The 17,991-nt window shown below is 33.5% G+C and overlaps 3 protein-coding genes across 3 annotated transcripts; all 3 read right to left on the bottom strand.

Moving 5' to 3' along the window:
• Positions 1–4,561: 4,561 nt before the first annotated feature.
• LOC122579513 lies at positions 4,562–7,180 on the bottom strand. Its single transcript, XM_043751696.1, has 4 exons — positions 6,753–7,180; positions 5,706–5,802; positions 5,035–5,094; positions 4,562–4,865 (listed from the first exon to the last, which is right to left on the bottom strand). The coding sequence occupies exons 1-4, from the start codon at positions 7,049–7,051 to the stop codon at positions 4,785–4,787; spliced, it is 537 nt and encodes a 178-aa protein (XP_043607631.1). The 5' UTR covers positions 7,052–7,180; the 3' UTR covers positions 4,562–4,784.
• A 3,044-nt stretch (positions 7,181–10,224) lies between these two features.
• LOC122578947 (probable steroid-binding protein 3) lies at positions 10,225–10,816 on the bottom strand. Its single transcript, XM_043751005.1, has one exon. The coding sequence runs from the start codon at positions 10,734–10,736 to the stop codon at positions 10,422–10,424; it is 315 nt and encodes a 104-aa protein (XP_043606940.1). The 5' UTR covers positions 10,737–10,816; the 3' UTR covers positions 10,225–10,421.
• Positions 10,817–14,007: 3,191 nt separating this feature from the next.
• On the bottom strand, positions 14,008–16,507 carry LOC122579345. The gene is made up of 5 exons (XM_043751505.1): positions 16,268–16,507; positions 16,076–16,171; positions 15,184–15,309; positions 14,549–14,588; positions 14,008–14,287 (listed from the first exon to the last, which is right to left on the bottom strand). The coding sequence occupies exons 1-5, from the start codon at positions 16,406–16,408 to the stop codon at positions 14,217–14,219; spliced, it is 474 nt and encodes a 157-aa protein (XP_043607440.1). The 5' UTR covers positions 16,409–16,507; the 3' UTR covers positions 14,008–14,216.
• Between the last annotated feature and the right edge of the window lie 1,484 nt (positions 16,508–17,991).

Below are 17,991 nucleotides of genomic sequence, written 5' to 3'. Positions count from 1 at the left end.
TACTCTGGTAATGAGACTAATTTGGTTTGTAAGTTGAACAAATCTTTATATGGTTTGAAACAAGCACCAAGACAATGGAATTCTAAGTTGTCTAGTGCTTTGATTGAGTATGGCTTTATACAAAGTAAGTCTGATTATTCTTTGTTTACTAGAAATGTTAATAATAAATTTGTTGCTCTTCTTGTTTATGTGGATGATATTGTTATCACTGGAAATTGTGATATTGAGATTCAAACTGTTAAAGGTTTTCTAAGTTCTAAATTTAAAATCAAAGATCTTGGAAATTTGAAATATTTCTTAGGAATTGAGGTGCTTGAAACTGATAATGGTTTATGTCTTTCTCAAAGAAAGTACTGTTTAGAATTATTGAATGATTTTGGCATGTTAGGATGTAAACCTACTCAAACTCCTCTTGAGATGAATCTTACTATCAAACCTGTATCTGAAAAGAATAAACCTTTGGAAAATATTGCTGTTTATCAAAAGCTTATTTATAAACTTATTTACTTAACTCTTACTAGGCCTGATATAAGTTATTTTGTTCAATGTTTATCTCAATTCATGCATTCTCCATCTAAAGATCATTTTGATCTTGGACTAAGAATATTAAGGTATCTTAAAATTTCACCAGGGAAAGGTTTGCATATCAAACAAGGTACTGATTTCTCTCTCACTGGTTATGCTGATGCTGATTGGGCAAGGTGTGTTGTGTCAAGAAAGTCTGTTACAGGTTATACAGTTTATCTTGGTGATACTTTGGTATCTTGGAAAAGTAAGAAACAATCCACTGTTGCCAAGTCTTCTGCAGAAGCAGAATATAGGGCTTTGGCAGCAGTGACTTGTGAAATTCTTTGGCTTAGAAATCTTCTAAATGATTTTGGTATTGTTTGTGAAATTCCTGTTGTTACAAATTGTGATAGTAAGGTTGCAATTCAAATTACAGCAAACCCTGTGTTTCATGAAAAGACCAAACACTTTGAGATTGATCTTCATTTTATTAGAGAAAAAATTTGTGCAGGAATTCTGAAAATTGAAAAGATTAAATCTGAATATAATATAGCTGATATCTTTACCTAAAGTCTAAGCAAAAATCAACATAACTTTCTTTGTAAAAAATTGGGTTTGATAAACATGTTTACCAATAAACTTGAGGGGGGATGTTAATATTACTTGGTTAATTATCAAGCTTAATGGTTAAACATGTAGTGTTGTTTATTACTCGTACTTATTATTGGTTAAGGACTTGTGCAGGTAAAAAGGATGTAAAAAGGACTGATATTGACAAGTGCAAGAAGATATTAGAGAGAAGGACTAAAGGTGTTAAGTCGAGAAGTTAAAGGGAATAAGAGAAAGATTGGAGGGCTATATATACAACCTTATGTGATCAAGTATATCGATTGATTGATTCATCTGCTGCCGCTCTTGATATACACTTACATATATTCTCTATATATATTTGTATTCATCTATTACATATATATCATATCGATATACATGTATTATGGTTATTGTTCTTTTATTAATCATCTTTGATGATTATAGTGTTCTGATTGTAATAATAAAATTTATATAAATCTCTCAATAATAACTCTAGCATATAAATTCTTAATAAGTTTGTAGCAGATTTCTGGTTGATTCATACTTTCTTTCATAATCAAAAAGAGGTAGTTATTTTATTTTTTCTAAACATACATGTGATTTTAACTTTATCATAATAACTAAATAGATACTCAATTTAAGATATAAAAATGATCGATTATCGATCGAGACAAATAAAAATGTAAATATTATTCAAAGATGATGATATACCCATACTTACTATGAGTAAAGAATGCCCCCACCTATTAATTAATTGACAAGTGGCCTTTTAGAAGGGAATGTTTATTCCAAATGGAACGGGCAAGGTGATTTTATTGTCAGAGATGCCCTCCGAAGGTGTTCCGGTACACTTTTAGGCATAGGAATACCTGATAATGGGCTACTCTGCATAGTCTTAATGATATTATAGATAATCATGTATTTATACACAACATATGTTAATATGTATATACACCAGCTAAATTTTGTTATGATTTTACTACCATATTCCATAATTACCCAAATGACCTTAGTGAACTAATTCATAGTTGACAACATCAGCCTCTTATCTTCTAAAATATCTATATTATCATCTTTACATCAATTACATTTACATTAACCTACACCACTCCACGCTACAACCACAACCGATAAGCAATAGTCACTGTTATCACCACCACCACTCATAAGCGATAGTCACCGCTATCACCACCCACTGCTGCCACCACCATATTGCCATCGCCGTTACTGTTACCATATTGCTTGGGTACCCTTCGACCATTAGTGTCAATTTGACACACAAATATTAAATATAGTTCTGATATAGTTTCGAGGGTTGTAGTCTTGAAGATAATGAGTTAGAAATCAGGAAGCCTTATATAAGGTTCTCAAGAAATTCGATGGCCTATTCTCATGAGATTGATTATGACGTGAGCAAAATTTAATAGCCTCACTCTTATTATTACATTATGCTGATAATAGTTTTAATGATAATTATGATAGTATCAAACAATTGATAGTTGATAAGGTGACTAAAAAAGTTGATACATTGATAGACTATTATCTTGATAGCTTGAGGACAACATGGCCAAGGATAATCAGGTAGAGATAACAGATTTAGACACCTATATGGTATAGCAAGTGATATTTGTATTTATATGTTAAGGGATGGTTATATAAGGTTGTTAGATACTTAAGCTTAGGTATGAAACACTAATATATTAATTTTTTAATCCATACAATTCATAAAGAGACAAACATTTATTCATTAGACAAAAATTATAAAAAAAATTAGAATGTGAGGATTTCCACACCTAAGTTTAGGTGCCAAAGAACCTTATATTTGTTTTTCACTTATTTTTTTTTTTAATGAATATATCACAATGTATAAGTTGTTAAACTGAGAGTAATACAAAATTGTGATACAACAAAAGATATGATACAAATATAACTTCTCATTTGGTATACCCGTAGCTCTAGAGTCTAGAGTACAAAAATTAAACTTCGATAAAATTCAACCTTTTGGTAGATGCAAATGTATATTTTATAAGTCTGAGTGAATTACAAGAAAGCTATTTTTCTATTTGAAGGAAAGAATAAATGATAATACAATGATTTTTGATAGAATAAATGAATTCATATTTATCCTTTTTAAAGCACTTAAATATCAAATATACCCTAGGAACTTTAAAAATATCATAAATATCTTTTTTGAATACAACAAATATCATATATATCTAAATTACAAATTTAATCCTTAATAATTATTTTAAAGCCTATTAATGACCATTCTACCCTCTTTTTCTTCTTCAAATATCAAACCTTTCAATTATTTTTCATCACCTATTAGAGTGATTCAAACTTCTCGTAAGCCCAAACCATTAGCTCCATTCACAATCGAAAATCATAATCGGTAAAGTATTTCATATTATTGCTTGGTTAAATGAACTGGTATATATATTTCTTATCTTTTATTTAATCTTGTAGGCTTCATTACGGTATTCGAAGGCCACAAAAGAGAACTATCATATATTTTCAGTTCTTGAAAAAAAGTAGTAATGTAGTCGCTTAAAAACGATAGTTTTTTATGCAAAAATATCTTTTTGTTTTTGATAGACTAATTTGAGTCTATTGTTGAAAGAAGTCTTAAAGTTTAGTTTAAGTTTATGGAATTATGGAGTAGTAGAATACATTTTCCAGTTGATAATAATACATATTGGTAACTGCATTATGGTCTGTGTTAGAATCAGACTTTCGAGCAAGAAGGAAAGAGGATAAAATGGTCATTTGTGAGTTAAAAAATAATTATTATTGATAAAATTAATGATTTGGATATATATGATATTTGTTGTATTTAAGAAGGGTATATATGATATTTTCAACTTTATTTGGGTATATATGATATTTAACTGCTTTAAGAAGGGTAAATATGAAATTCACTCTAAATGATAATACAATGATTTTTGATTGATTAATTACAATAAAATTAATAATGTATTCAGGTAGGATTAAGAATTAGAATCAAAAGACATACCAGGGCCGAAGAGAAGGCCCCTAGGCTATCCCCCTACTACTAAAAAAAAACTACGTAGCACATTATTAGTTTTTAATCTATATGACCCTTATACATTGGGAACACATGGAATACTTAAAAATCCTGATTAATAGGCTAGACTGCTAAGATAGCTAAAGTAGGGATAAAACCTAGTTAACATAACGTGACAATTCTATTCTACACAACAATGACAAATTCATCCTTGTTTAAAAGATAAAAAGATGAACTAGTGATGCACAAAAGGAACGGAAAAGACATCAATCTCTAAACTCATGAGCATTAGTCTGGTCTCGTTCTACCCAATCCTGGTTCTAACATGTTTCACACGATACTGCCATACCCTAATCAAGATTAACGGACTTAACTACTTAAATCTTGGTCGTTGTTGAGGTTCTGAGCTGACCGAAATAAGGTGAAACAATTTAGCAATTAGCATCACAAATTTCAGTTTCATGAATTAAAATTGTTGAGCTTACAAAATAAGGAAACATAGATGCTAAAACTCAAACGGAGAACACCTAGGAAACTTTTCAAATGGTTACAAAAAAGGTTTCCTCTTTTACCTAAGAAACATTGACCAAAGCAGAAAATATCGTCGTCAATTCAGTAGGTCACTTACATACATACATACATACATTGGTCACCCATTAGATTATTTGACGTGATCAATGATATCAGATATGACAGCATCCATGTCCAAAGCTTTCATGGGTGCAAATGGCCGTTTCATTTCCTGCATATAACAAAACAATATCAGATATTCAGTGACAACAGTCTCCTGTTAATTGGTAACAGACTTTTTAAAAACAGAACATTGGTTGACCAACAGCAACACGTTCTTGTTGTTATTACTTGTTTTTAATGTTCACTTTGATGTGGGTAGAGTTGGAAATATGATTTACCAGAAGACTGATGAACTTCTTGCCACCTTCTTTGCGCACTTCAAAGCACCCCCTTCTTGGCTGCAAATACAAAAAAAAAAAAATCAATTATATACGACTTTACAGTTTGCACAGGGGAAGTAAGAGAAATGTTTCAAGCAGAAACAATTTCAGCTTATTCACACACTTAGGGCGTTGGCAATGGATCTCTCACGCTAGATCCCATCTCTCACTCTCAACAAATCCCCATATGGCACCTCATTGTTACCTTTTTCATCTCTCACTCCCAACTCTCTCTACAATTTTGTTGGCAATGCGGTCTCTCACTACATCTCATCTTTCACTACAAGTAAATAGTTAAATACCACAAACAAACTAACTTACACATTCCAACGGGCTCTCAATGTATATCTCTTGCACAAGAGTATCTCTCACACATCTCTTGATAACAACGGTGGTGTTCTAGTGAGAGATTCTCTCTCGTGCCATATCTGATCCATTGCCAACGCCCTTATGGTACAAGGCTATTCATAGAATTTAATCTGGCACTTACATGATAAGCAGTTTAATTCCAACGCTAGACATCTCAACTTATGCCAGAAACACATTAAAGAACTAAATGTACATAACATGAAAGAAAAATAAATACAGTATTGATTTTGCAAAAAGACATTATGTATTAACAGCAATACCTTCTCTGGGTTGACGATCACAGTAATGCCAGGCACGGCTTTCTCCAAACCAAGCTTCACCTTTTCAGCCCTTATTTTAAACTGGTTGCACTGTTTGCTGTGATCACAGGCGATATGAGAAAGAATGAAACGATAGAAGCATGTTTTTTTCAAAAATTGCCTAGATGAGTATGCATAAAAGAGGTGTTGGGTGTTGTCCATAAATGAAGCATCAAACTATTTAGTTCATTAAAAAGCTATATAATGCTTAATTGCTTATGTTTTCTTAGATCATTAGAGAGAAAATACCATGAATTATAGTACTATACTATTCGTTTCCCAGATGTTACATAAATTCTAGTGGCAAGATGTCTAGTTTCATCACAAGAAATGGTTGAAACTGGCCACAGGCAAATGAAAAACAAAAATACAGTTAGGCATAGAGTAGAAAAAAAATGATTCAACATTCCTGGCAACCGGAAAACTCCTTTATTTACCCATTTACCAGTTTGTTTATTATATTTTACTCCTGCTTTTAATTAAATCCGAACTCTATATATCATCTCAGACCATGACTACTTTTTTTTTTGAACAGTGGTAATTGGACTCAGCGGCATTGCCTCTTCATTGTCCGGTAGAGATCGACCACATTACCAGTACAGTCAATCCGCGGTGGAAGTCCCACTACCATTCTGGAGGAAACCAACTAAATGCTAGAGAACACCCTCATACTCCACCTCATTGGCAAGGAGGTCCCAATATGCATTTCATAAGTGTTGAACCCATTGAAAGACCTAAGGGGCGTTAAATGTACAGTTGGGCTAATTATCAATTTCTATTTCTAATTAAATCCAAACATTTTCTATTCTTTTTTCCTCAATTATTTTTCTTTTCCAAAAAAAGAAAAAAAGAAAACTCTAGTAGATATTAAAAGCATAATAAACACTATTGCAAAATCATATAGTATTATTAAAAAAAATTACTCGTAATAAATAAAAATGCCTAATTCCAAGACAACATAAAAAAGGGGAAATGAAATGAAATGAAATGAAATAACAAAAAGCACACCAGTGTTCAATGACAACTGTCTTAGACCCATTTGCAGCGTTATCCTTCTCAGCATCAGCCTCCGGGTGTGGGGGTGCTTCTGGTTCAGCGGTTTTAGGTTTCTTGGGTTCTGGGTTCTGTTTTGGAGTAGGTTTAGCTTTTTTAGTCTTGGGTACCGGCTTGGTAGTCCCACCATCACCATCAGCACCACCCTGTTTGGTGGATTGGCGCGTGGAGCTTCGAGTGACTCTCGTTGTGGTGGTGGTGGTGGTGGTTTGGGTTTGACTCTCGGCGTGGTTTTTACGCTTAGTCGGCGCCATTGATTGATGATAGTTTTTTTTTTTTTTTAAATGAAAGCAGCTAGGGTTTGGTTTATCCAAGTGAAATAATAAATTAATTAATTTAAATGATAGTAGTGGGGAAGTTGCAACAGAAAAGTACACAACAGAGAGGGTGCTCTGCGGTTACTGAAGATAATTTTACAGTGCTATTATAATTAATGCAAAAATAAAATGATCCCCCGCCTTTCGTTTTCCCGCCCTTCTTTTTTTTAATACAGGCCGTCTTTTTCAATCACATCTCCCTTTAATTTTGATGGAAAGCAGTCCCTATTATTCCCAGGGTTTTCCTCGGTATTACCTTAATTTTGATGATGGGCAATGGTATCTGTTTTAGAAAAACCTAAATTATAAATAACTAATAATTTTGAAATTACAAAAAGTTTATTTAATTCTAAACAAAGAACGGTACCTCACAATGCGAAGACCGTAACGGTAGCGATGACCCATGGTAGTGACAATTTTAAGTGGTCTAATTAATTAATGTTAAGGTATATATACTTTTTAAATATAGGTATAGATTTATGGGTTAATCAAAGGCAAGGGATATTCGGACTACAACTTTTTATTGATATTGATGTACTACAATATACAAGCTATATAACTGACTGTACAAATTAACACTACATAGTTGTGATACATCTATTAAAAGAGTGGTACAAATATCACTTTCCTTAATGAAATAGGCAGCACACTGCAACCAAACAACCAAATAGAAAACAAATTTTAATTTTTTACAAATTAACTCTTTAGTTTATAAATGACATAAAACCCCCTGATTTTTATGTTGCTGCAGCTAACATCATGGATGATTAGCCTTAGATTTATAACACATATATAACATACGTTAATTAAATTTTAGTGAAATAAAGTGGGTTGTTTTACACTCGGTCTTTTTTAACCCGCACCCGTTTGATCTGCTTTCTTGAAATGAATCATTTGGATCCGCACCGTTTCAACCCGCACTCGTTTTGACACCCAAACCTGCCGAATTGCCCATTTTGTGAGGCGTGACTGGAGTTGTGATTCGAGACACGCCTAGTGTACAAAATGACAATTCATGTTTCTCAGTCACAGTTTATAGTAAGCATTTAATAGAATTTAATCATTCTATAAGCAAATTTTCATAATATTGGTCAGGAAATCAAACTTCTCAAGTTTTTTTCTTTCACCAGTATAATACCAAAAGTCTAAAAGACATTTGCCTAATGCCATCTGAACAAATAAAGTAATATCCATGTGATATTGGTACCATTTGTTTTGATAGATGTACCACAACTATGCAAGTAGGCTTATAAAAGCAACTGTAAAACTTGTACGTTGTGGTACATCTATCAAAGTTTGTGGTACTTTACAAAAGGGTTAAGAGGGACCGAGCTTGAGATGTATAATTGATGTGTGGTTGAAGGACATAATACCCAAATAAGCTTATACATAATTTGAAGGTTTTGATAATGCATCACTTGAGATGATAATAATGGTTGGAAATTTCAGAAGTGACAACCTAAATGATCAAAACCACAAGTATATACAAATTATATTCCACTTAAAGTCTAAAACACAAGTAATTTAGAAGACTTTTACCTCCAACAACTTGAGCCAAGCAAGCCACACAAATATAGACGGATCGAAATGTCCAAATTCCTCCATCAAGAACTATGAGCACTAACCATACACGTAGAACCACAGCCAACATTTTGTTACAGTGGCCTGGTTTTAGAGAGCAACTATAGGTAATTATCCATAATCAAAGATACCAAGTGGCGATGCACAGTGGCCAAACAACTTTTACATTAGCCTAATCTGATGATGAAAGTCATTATATATAAAGGTACATTGATGCTCGTCTTCTATTAATGTGGGATGAGCATCTACTCAACTTCTCTACAGGGTGCTGGGTGCCTGAGTGGGTTGTTATACTAAAATATTGTGTCATCTATCCAAAGCATATGGAGATCGATCTCTTGCTCCAAACCTGGGTTCTCTGCCCAAAAAAGTGAATAACGTACACCTGGCAAATTAACCCACCGATCCCCAGCACCTCCTCACATGGGATTGTGATGCCATAGTTTGATTTGCAGTACTCAAGCTATTACAAATTATCATACTTGAAATCAACAACTATGGCACACAAACCGCGTTCATAGTTCACCACTCAAAACACCTTACTATCCAAACCACAATTGCTCTCTTTCATTGTGATCAACATTGGCATCTAACAATAACCCTATATCATGTTATCCAATTTTAAGAATTGCCATTTCGGATTCTAAACTTCTATGTGCTAGTGCTAATGAGATATGGATCTGACCCTTTCATAGGTATCAGGAAAAACCTTATAGATACGGAAAAAAAAAGAAACATACAAACATCTAAAGTCTAATCAAAACTAGACTCTCACTTTGCAATAATTTGAGGGGAGCCGAAATAGTATGGCAAACGGAAAATGTTAGAATATCACAACATACAATGTAGTTGAAGTTAATTTGCAGACATTCCTAAACTATCATTACTTTCAGATTGCTTATTTAAGTGTTCACATTACCTATTTTACAGTTCATGACCAATAACAAACACCTTCCACAAAACTCATTATTAGCTTATTTAATAGGTAATACCAAGAAGCACTTTAAAATCAGTAAGTTAATGCAAATCAACTGATGAAGGGGTTTGTGATTGCTGAAGGGGGCTCTGGGATTGCTTATTTGAAGTGCTCATCTCGTGTAAAAGATACGCAGCTGCTTATTTCTTAATAATATAAGCAATTTTCCGAAAAGTACGTGTCAGTGATTTATCTCTACTTACTGTATGAAAATAATCAATAAACATCGCCAAGTGGTCCAGTGGTAAGGAGTCTCATTTCTTCACAGGAGGTCTCTATGTTCAAATCCTAAAAGGCAAATAACTTAAGACGTGGCTAGGGAAATGGTTGGAACCGCCCACAGGGCAAAATGAACCCGGTTAGACCACCACATCTGAGTCAAATTATGGCTGGGCATCCTTGGGTAACTCAAACAAGGAAAACCGCCTCCTATTACCCGTTTAGTATAAAAAAAAGGCACTTAGATGATCAAATCCTCAAGATCCTATATAGTTATCAAAAAGCAGTTAAAATTAACATAAGTCACTAAACTTATCAACCAAAAGCAATGCTATAAGAAAGATGTCACATAATATCCATTATTTAACAAACCATACGATTCAACATTATTATCTTGACACAGTGACAAACACACACATACATAACTTAGGCTTCTTCACTAATTAAAACAACAGCCATGATACACAATTAAAAACCCCATAACAGTATTTTCCATCGATCAAGAAACATAAAAAAAGCAGTGAAATTTATTTAGTATGAAGCAGCAGCAGCAAGAGAACCAACAATTGGATACTTAGCTTCAAATTTCTTTTCCCAGTCATCAAGAACACCCAGTTCCTTGTCAGAAAGTCCATGAAGGGATCCGATCACATCTTCATCGTTTTTGCTCATCTTGGCTAAGGCCCGGCTCGCATCTTTGCCGGCAAACATGGCGTATGAGCCGCCGGGACCGTAGAAAGATGTGGCTGTGCTTACATCGAACACACGACCTTTGACTCCGATGTATATGGGTTTTGATGGATCTGTTCCGTCGTATTGTTTCAGCTGCTCTAGTGTTAGCTCCATTTTTTCTTTTTTTTTTTCTTTGAAGGGGGGTGTGTGTGAAATGTGAATATTTGTTTTTAGAGTGGTGGTAGTTGTGATATGTATTCCATCCCCTTTTTATCCGATCATTATTGATTGAAGATTTTTATTATTCGATAAACATCAGATGCGCTTTCCGGTTTTTTTTTTTTAGTTGTACCATTACAAATACTTTATTTATTTTATCTTTCTTATAAAAAAGTTAACGACAATTTTGAACTTAATAAGAAAAACTGGTATATTATAATGTAAATTTTTTTGTTTATGAGTATCCTCTCATAATTTGCTAGTCATGGATTCAAATTTCCATAACCAAATTTTTTTATGTCAAATACTTATCACTCGAAATTAAGAATAAATAGAGTCCTAATGATTCAATAATAGTACGAAATTATCCAATAATAATAAATACAGTCCTGTATATATACGGGTAGTTTAAGTTGAATGAACCATGTATATGATTTTTTTTATCGTTCAAAAATATAAGTTAACATATAGTACCTTTTTTTAATTTTAATCCACTTTATGTAAATATATTTGTAACATTAATATGACATAACAATGTCAAAGTTTTGATGTGTGAACATTATTTTTCTCGAGCAGCACTATATAAGTCAAAAAAATAATATCTCTATGAAAATTTTATGTAAATTAATTACGAGTATATATCGATTAATACATTTATTTATGTAAATGATAATAATAATGTAATTAATGTATTTTAAACGTTTTTGCGAACCAAAATCTTATACCTGTTTAGAATATGATGTATGTATTCTCACATAGATAAAGATACCAAATACGAGTTTGTATTAATGTATATTTATACGAGACATCAATCTATAATTGTACATAAATTTGGAAACTTCCCGTTGTTTCCTTTTTGAAATCTTTATACTCTATAAATACATCTGCCCTCCCTCTCATTCGTTAACAGAAACTTATAAATTCAATAGCCATGCGGATGCCAATATCAAAGGTTTTCATAAACAGGATAGGCATAATCACAGCCACCAATTCGGTCCTAAAAAACCTTCTCACAACCACTTGCGCAATCTGCATTGACGAATTCAAGCACAAAGAAGACCTTCTTCAGCTACCAAACTGCCACCACCTCTTCCACAACAAATGTCTCCTTCAATGGTTCGCAACAAACAACACATGCCCTCTCTGCCGCCATGTCTTTCCTTCGGAGCGTCTACAGCGTTATAGTCTTAAACTAAGTGCGGATAAACTTTGTTTCCCTGGGCAACAACCAGGTCAGATTGTCTGTCTGAACTTTTTCCTTAGACCGACAAACTTGAACAGTCAACAACGGACGTCTGGGATGGGCTTTTTACAGCGGTTGCTTATTAGTAATGGTCATCCGCAGCTGGCTAAACGAGCATGTGGACCATTGTGGATAAATACCATCCGACCAGTCGATAATCAGCAAGTGAGCTAATATACATATATACATACTCGTTCAAGAGATCTGAGAGTACTCTCAGAAGGGCTTTTGAGGGTACGTTATATATTTGGTTTAGACTATGTTTCTTGATAGGTTATAATTAGAAAGTCACTATATTTGTATATTTGTTTCTTTGGTATTCTATGAAGGCATAAATTTATGTTAAAAGGTTTTTATGTTTGAAATTTCACCTTCTGTATATAGTTTCGTAGTAAATTGCAATGATATTGGTATGACTAAAAAATCTTGAGCTTCGTGAAGGATATACAAAGAACAATGTGTTATCCTTGTTTCGTCTAATGGTCGATCAGGCATCCAATGCTCTCATGTTGATACCTGGTTAGACCATATACACCTGCCCTTCCCACTGGGTAGGGGAAAACCTCCTCTGCGGTGTGTTCATTACTATGACATGTAGATTTATATCGACCTCAATCATACAAGAGATTTTTGTTTTAAATTCAAACTGAAATTTGAATAATGAATACGATACATAGTCAACAGATTAAAATAAATTACATGAAATCCGGTTAAGCTATATTATAATTATAAACTCCGTGTTCAACAGCTGATCAAAGTAAACACACATAATAGAAAAAGAATGGATGGCTTAGATTCCTACAATTGATACTAGTATTAAAGTTTTCATTATGTGATAGCATATTCTGTAAACGCATAATTTTAACAGCCTGTTTTACCTTTCAGCGGATCCGTAGTTTTCTTTGATTCCCAGCCGAAGCAGTTCAACTAGTTACTCTACTCGCAGTTTCAAAACGCGGTGGCGAGTTTAAGTGCCTAGATAGCTCGAGCGTATACCTTCTCCAGTTACCAAACTAACTGCCACCATGTACATGATACAAAAGATTGACTCATACGGCAGCTTGGTAACTGGTAAGTGAACCTATTAATTGAAGCGGGTACTTATAACAGAGGGTTTTACACTCTCGGATAACCGAGCATGTTGAAGATTTTTAATGATCAGCAGAGTAAATAGATTAACCATATCCAGTTGCCGTTCAGTAATACACTATCTCCTATGTCGCCATGGACTTCCATGCTTAAATTGATGACACTATATGTCATCGATTAACTTGTACCCACTCATACATGAAAATCTCATGAACCGCCGCTAACACAAATCATACCTACACATTGGAGTTATAATATTTTCACTCGCTCACTAATTTTCATGGTATGGTGTTTGACTCAACTACCTGTAAGTATCACACCCTCCTCGCATAATCCCAATAGAAACATATATTAACAACTGAAGTGGGGGCGTGGGGCACATCTCACACACACTCTGCCTCACCCTCCCTCCCTCCCTCATGGTGTGAGTCACATGGCCACCCAAAGATCACACAAGTGCAACTCACCCCACACTCCCACAGGATTTGCAAAGCTCCCATAGTCATACCATGTGCTTGAAGGGTTTGTAAGAGGGTTTATAACAGCATATCTTTTATTCCAATTTAAAGAGGTTTGGGGTTCAAACTTCCCTAAGTAAACATCTTGGGGATGGTTCAAGAATCGGATACACTGGTTATGGCATATACATCAAAGTCAAAGACTTGCCTTCCCTGGAAAACTTTATGAAAACTCATTTTTTAACCCGTTTAAACGCAAAAACAAGGCCAAAGCACTTTTTTTTTATCGCTACTACATTCAAGAATAGTTTCAAAAGAAATATCCCATCCAAAATAAGATGCTGAATTTCCCATCTTGCCCTGCGTTTTACTTTTTCCAAAAAAGACTTAAGTGTAATTTAAGAAGGGTAAAGTGACGTCCAACAAAAAGAAAACAGATTTAAATCAACATAAAATATGAGAAAAAAGCAACCTTCTCGTTGCAACGACAGTTGCCTTTCATATGAAGTCAAACACAATGCTTAGGATATAATCAAGTATATAAAAAATGCATAAATGAGAGACAGCAGATATTACATAGAAGGATCTTTCATACAGTTTAACTACTTGCACGTCATATATTTTGTGTCAATCAATATAAGTCATTCAGTTACCTTCAACAATTGCTGAGAATAGCATCTTGTTAATATCCTCCGAACCTTCATGGCCCTCATCACCTGCAAGATTTTAACTATATTAAAAATTTTCATGCTGATGTTCAAAATATTAATGTTTACCCTGAAAGATAGACCACATAAACTATCAGAATATTTATGAAATCTCCCATCCAAAACATAAAAATGATTTGAACCATTTGATAATTATGATAATGGATGAATGAAGAGATTTTGACTCGAAATCCTTTAAAAAGGGATAGGTTGCAATTTCATTATAAAAACTTTATAAAATGTGAGTTTTGAAAACGGCAAAAACATTACCTGTTCTAGATCTGACTTGCATGGTCCATTCATCAATAACCTGTTAATAACATTAATATGTGACAATATCAATAAAAACATAGCTCAGTATTATTTATATAATTCTCTATACCAAAACACAGCTCACTAACTCAAGATCCTCAACATAGAAGAACTAACAAGATCGGAAAATGTAGCAAGAACGTAATCCCCACATACTAACGACACACGTGCATAACAGTGGGGTAGATTGTAGGTGGAACCAAGAGAAACTTTACACACCGTCAATTTCAAGAAATTTTGGTGGAAAATCATGTGGTATGATTGGAAAACTTTCGATAACCCCACCTAAAAGCACACCTCACTGCTTCGTGGCTAGTCATGGGATACCTTGCCATCATAAGTTTAGGTTGTTTACTGGCAAATGGTGTAAAATCTATAATCACCACTTGGAAAACACAACCAAGAAAACTTGATACAAATAACAATGTTTATATTTCATTCTTCCTTTTTACATACATGACTAAGATAAAACTTTTCTAGACCAAACAAAGAGAACTTATTGCAATCATATGTATGGAACTGTTTGCAAAGTTCCCCCTACATTTTGATAAAAAACAACTGCAATGTTTTAGTAGAAATAGACCAAACAATACCTCGTTAAAGCTTGTATAAGCAGAATCATCGGAATCACTGGTGACGGGCATGCCCATTGAGCGTTGCACCCTTTGCAATGATGCCCTGTTCCCAACTATAGTTTTCCTTGCTTTATCAATCAAATCCTACATAGCAATCACAAAGACAATATTCTATTTAACTAGTGATAGTTCTTAAATCATTATGCCACTTGATTTTAACAAATGTTCGGACATATAAACTATTAGGATCGATACGTGTTTGATAATAAATCCAACTTCCATCCAAAGTATTTTACGTATCCAAATTTGAAAAGCTTCTATTCGGCATATCCTACTTTCAAGTATCGTTATTATATGTATCAAATATTCAAATGGTACTTTTCCTTACGCGGCATACATATAAGTCGTGCCAAGTGGCATATTTGATAGGTTAAATGCACAAAGTAGCAACATTCACGATTAATTACGCGATACAGATTTCGGGTTACAGTTAGATAGAGTTCCAAACACGAACCCAAGGCGGGCGTTTGGTTGTAGGAAATAGTGAAATACTCCTTGTTTTCCATTTTTCTTTTCCAAGAAAACATGGAAAACAGAAAACGTGTTCTAATCAAAGATTTTATTTAACACGTTTTTATTGTTTACCATTTCCATTCCCCCCCCCCCCCCCCCCTCACATCCATAACATGTTTTCTAGTTTTCTAATTAGAAGACGTTTTCAAAAATTTTATTTGTTTTCTAAAAAACAAAAACCCCTTTCATTTTCTAAAAAAATAGAAATGGAAAACTAAAAAACATATTCTACAACCATACGGGCCCTAAACTTTTTTAGGCTGTACCGACAAACAGTTTATGCGCGTGATAACAAAAGCCCTAACGTCATAAATAACTAATAAATAAATGAATAAACCTGTTTAGCAGACAGTAATTCACCGCATTGTTCTTTAAGAGAAGGCAATTCATCTTGCATTTTTTTAATTCTGGACACAAGCTTCATCGGATTCACCTGCCGAATATTGATACACATAAAAATCTAAACTAAAGTATTTTAAAAAATAAAAAGAAGAAGAAACCCTAGAAGTTAAAAAGTGAATAGGGGTACGTTATCAGGATAAATTTGGCGAAATTCCTTGTCAAGGCGGTTGTGGACAACGGTTAGATCGTTGTTTGCCTTGGTAAAGAGGTTTACTAGACCATCCACGGCGGCGTGGTAGTTGTCACCGGCATCATGTCGGTGACCCATTTACGGAAGTAACAGCAGCGGGAATTTTCTATGTTTCAATTACTTTCGGTTGGAATGTTGATGAAGGAATAATTGGATAGTCTCTTCTATCAGGTGATGGCACCACTCATCCAAATTTGTTGTCATGGTCATCATTTACCCACCACTCACTATAAATTTAATTTTATTTTTAAAATTAAAATTTCATTAAACATAAACCATTACATAAACATAACTAAAAACATAAAAACTAGATAATAAAACTAAAACACATACAAACATTAAAAAAAAAAAACAACATATAAATAAATCTAGTCTTCAGCGACATCGAAATATGGTAACTCTTGAGTCGCAATATGCTCCGTAAAATCATTTCGAAGCCGAAAATGTCGCAATATAAATAAATGAGTTTGTTTGATTTTTGATGTATGTGTTTATGTGTGTTTTTGTTTGAAATGTGTGTGTGATTTGAAATGGAAGAAGGTGGGATAGTATTTAAAGGAAAAAAAAAGTACCTAATCTAGCCGTTACCCCTCCAACGGTCACATTCGACCCACCTTCCACGCGAGTGGAACTTCGACCCAAAACGCGTGGGTGGAAATTCGTTGGCGGCGGTGTTTCACTCGTGGTCGGGGCTTCCACGCTTGTTCCACGCGGGTGATGCCACCACCCTTAGGGGTGAGCAAAAACCAAACCGAAAAAACCATGAAAACTGAAAAAACCGAACTGAAAAAATCGAAAACTGAAAAAACCAAAAACCATTGGTTTTGGTTTTCTAAAAACTGAAATATATAACCGAACCATAAAAACCGAACCAAACCAAAAATATATATTGTTTACTTTATTTTATATTTATATCACTTTATTATTAATTTTAAGTAAATATGTTATTATATTTGCAGTTTTTAGGTGTATACAATAATATCATTTATATGTTTTAGGTGAAAATACACAACAAGATTGATTTGCTTTAACAATTGTATAATTAAACTACGCGTAAAACATATAAATAGTTATATATATATATTAAGTTTTTACAACTTACTTTTATGGATTTGTTGTCATTGTTGCAGTGTTATTGTTACTAATATTGTTTTGAAAACTTGTTGAAATTAATTATGGTCTTATTATAGGATATAAGCTTATAAATTCTTCAAGCTCAATTTGACCCAAACTACAAGTGGTTAAAAAGCGACTTAAACTGAACCGAAATAGACTCAAACCGAAAAACCCGAAACCCAATGGTTTTAGTTTTCAAAATCCGAACCGTACTCACCCCTATCTTCTATACATAGTCGACTCGTAACTTTTGACTAGACTCAAAAAAATGATTTTTTGACTCATGATTTGAAAAGTGACTCGACTCGTAAGAGTCAACATATTTTTTTATCGCACATAATATTGTATAATTTTTTATATGTGATGTTTTTTAAACAAAATATAAGTTGATTATCTTAATTCATTTACAAAATGATTACATATTCGATATTTTTGAGTCATAAACATACGATTTATCTTCAAATTCGAATTAAAAGTATCAAAAATACATATATAGCACAAAATGATGTAACTATAAATATAATATCTAATATATAACCATAATA

Source organism: Erigeron canadensis, chromosome 8, assembly GCF_010389155.1.
Source record: "Erigeron canadensis isolate Cc75 chromosome 8, C_canadensis_v1, whole genome shotgun sequence".
Taxonomy (NCBI): domain Eukaryota; kingdom Viridiplantae; phylum Streptophyta; class Magnoliopsida; order Asterales; family Asteraceae; genus Erigeron; species Erigeron canadensis.
Note: the sequence above shows the minus strand (reverse complement) of the source record. Positions and strands in the feature narration are given on the sequence as shown.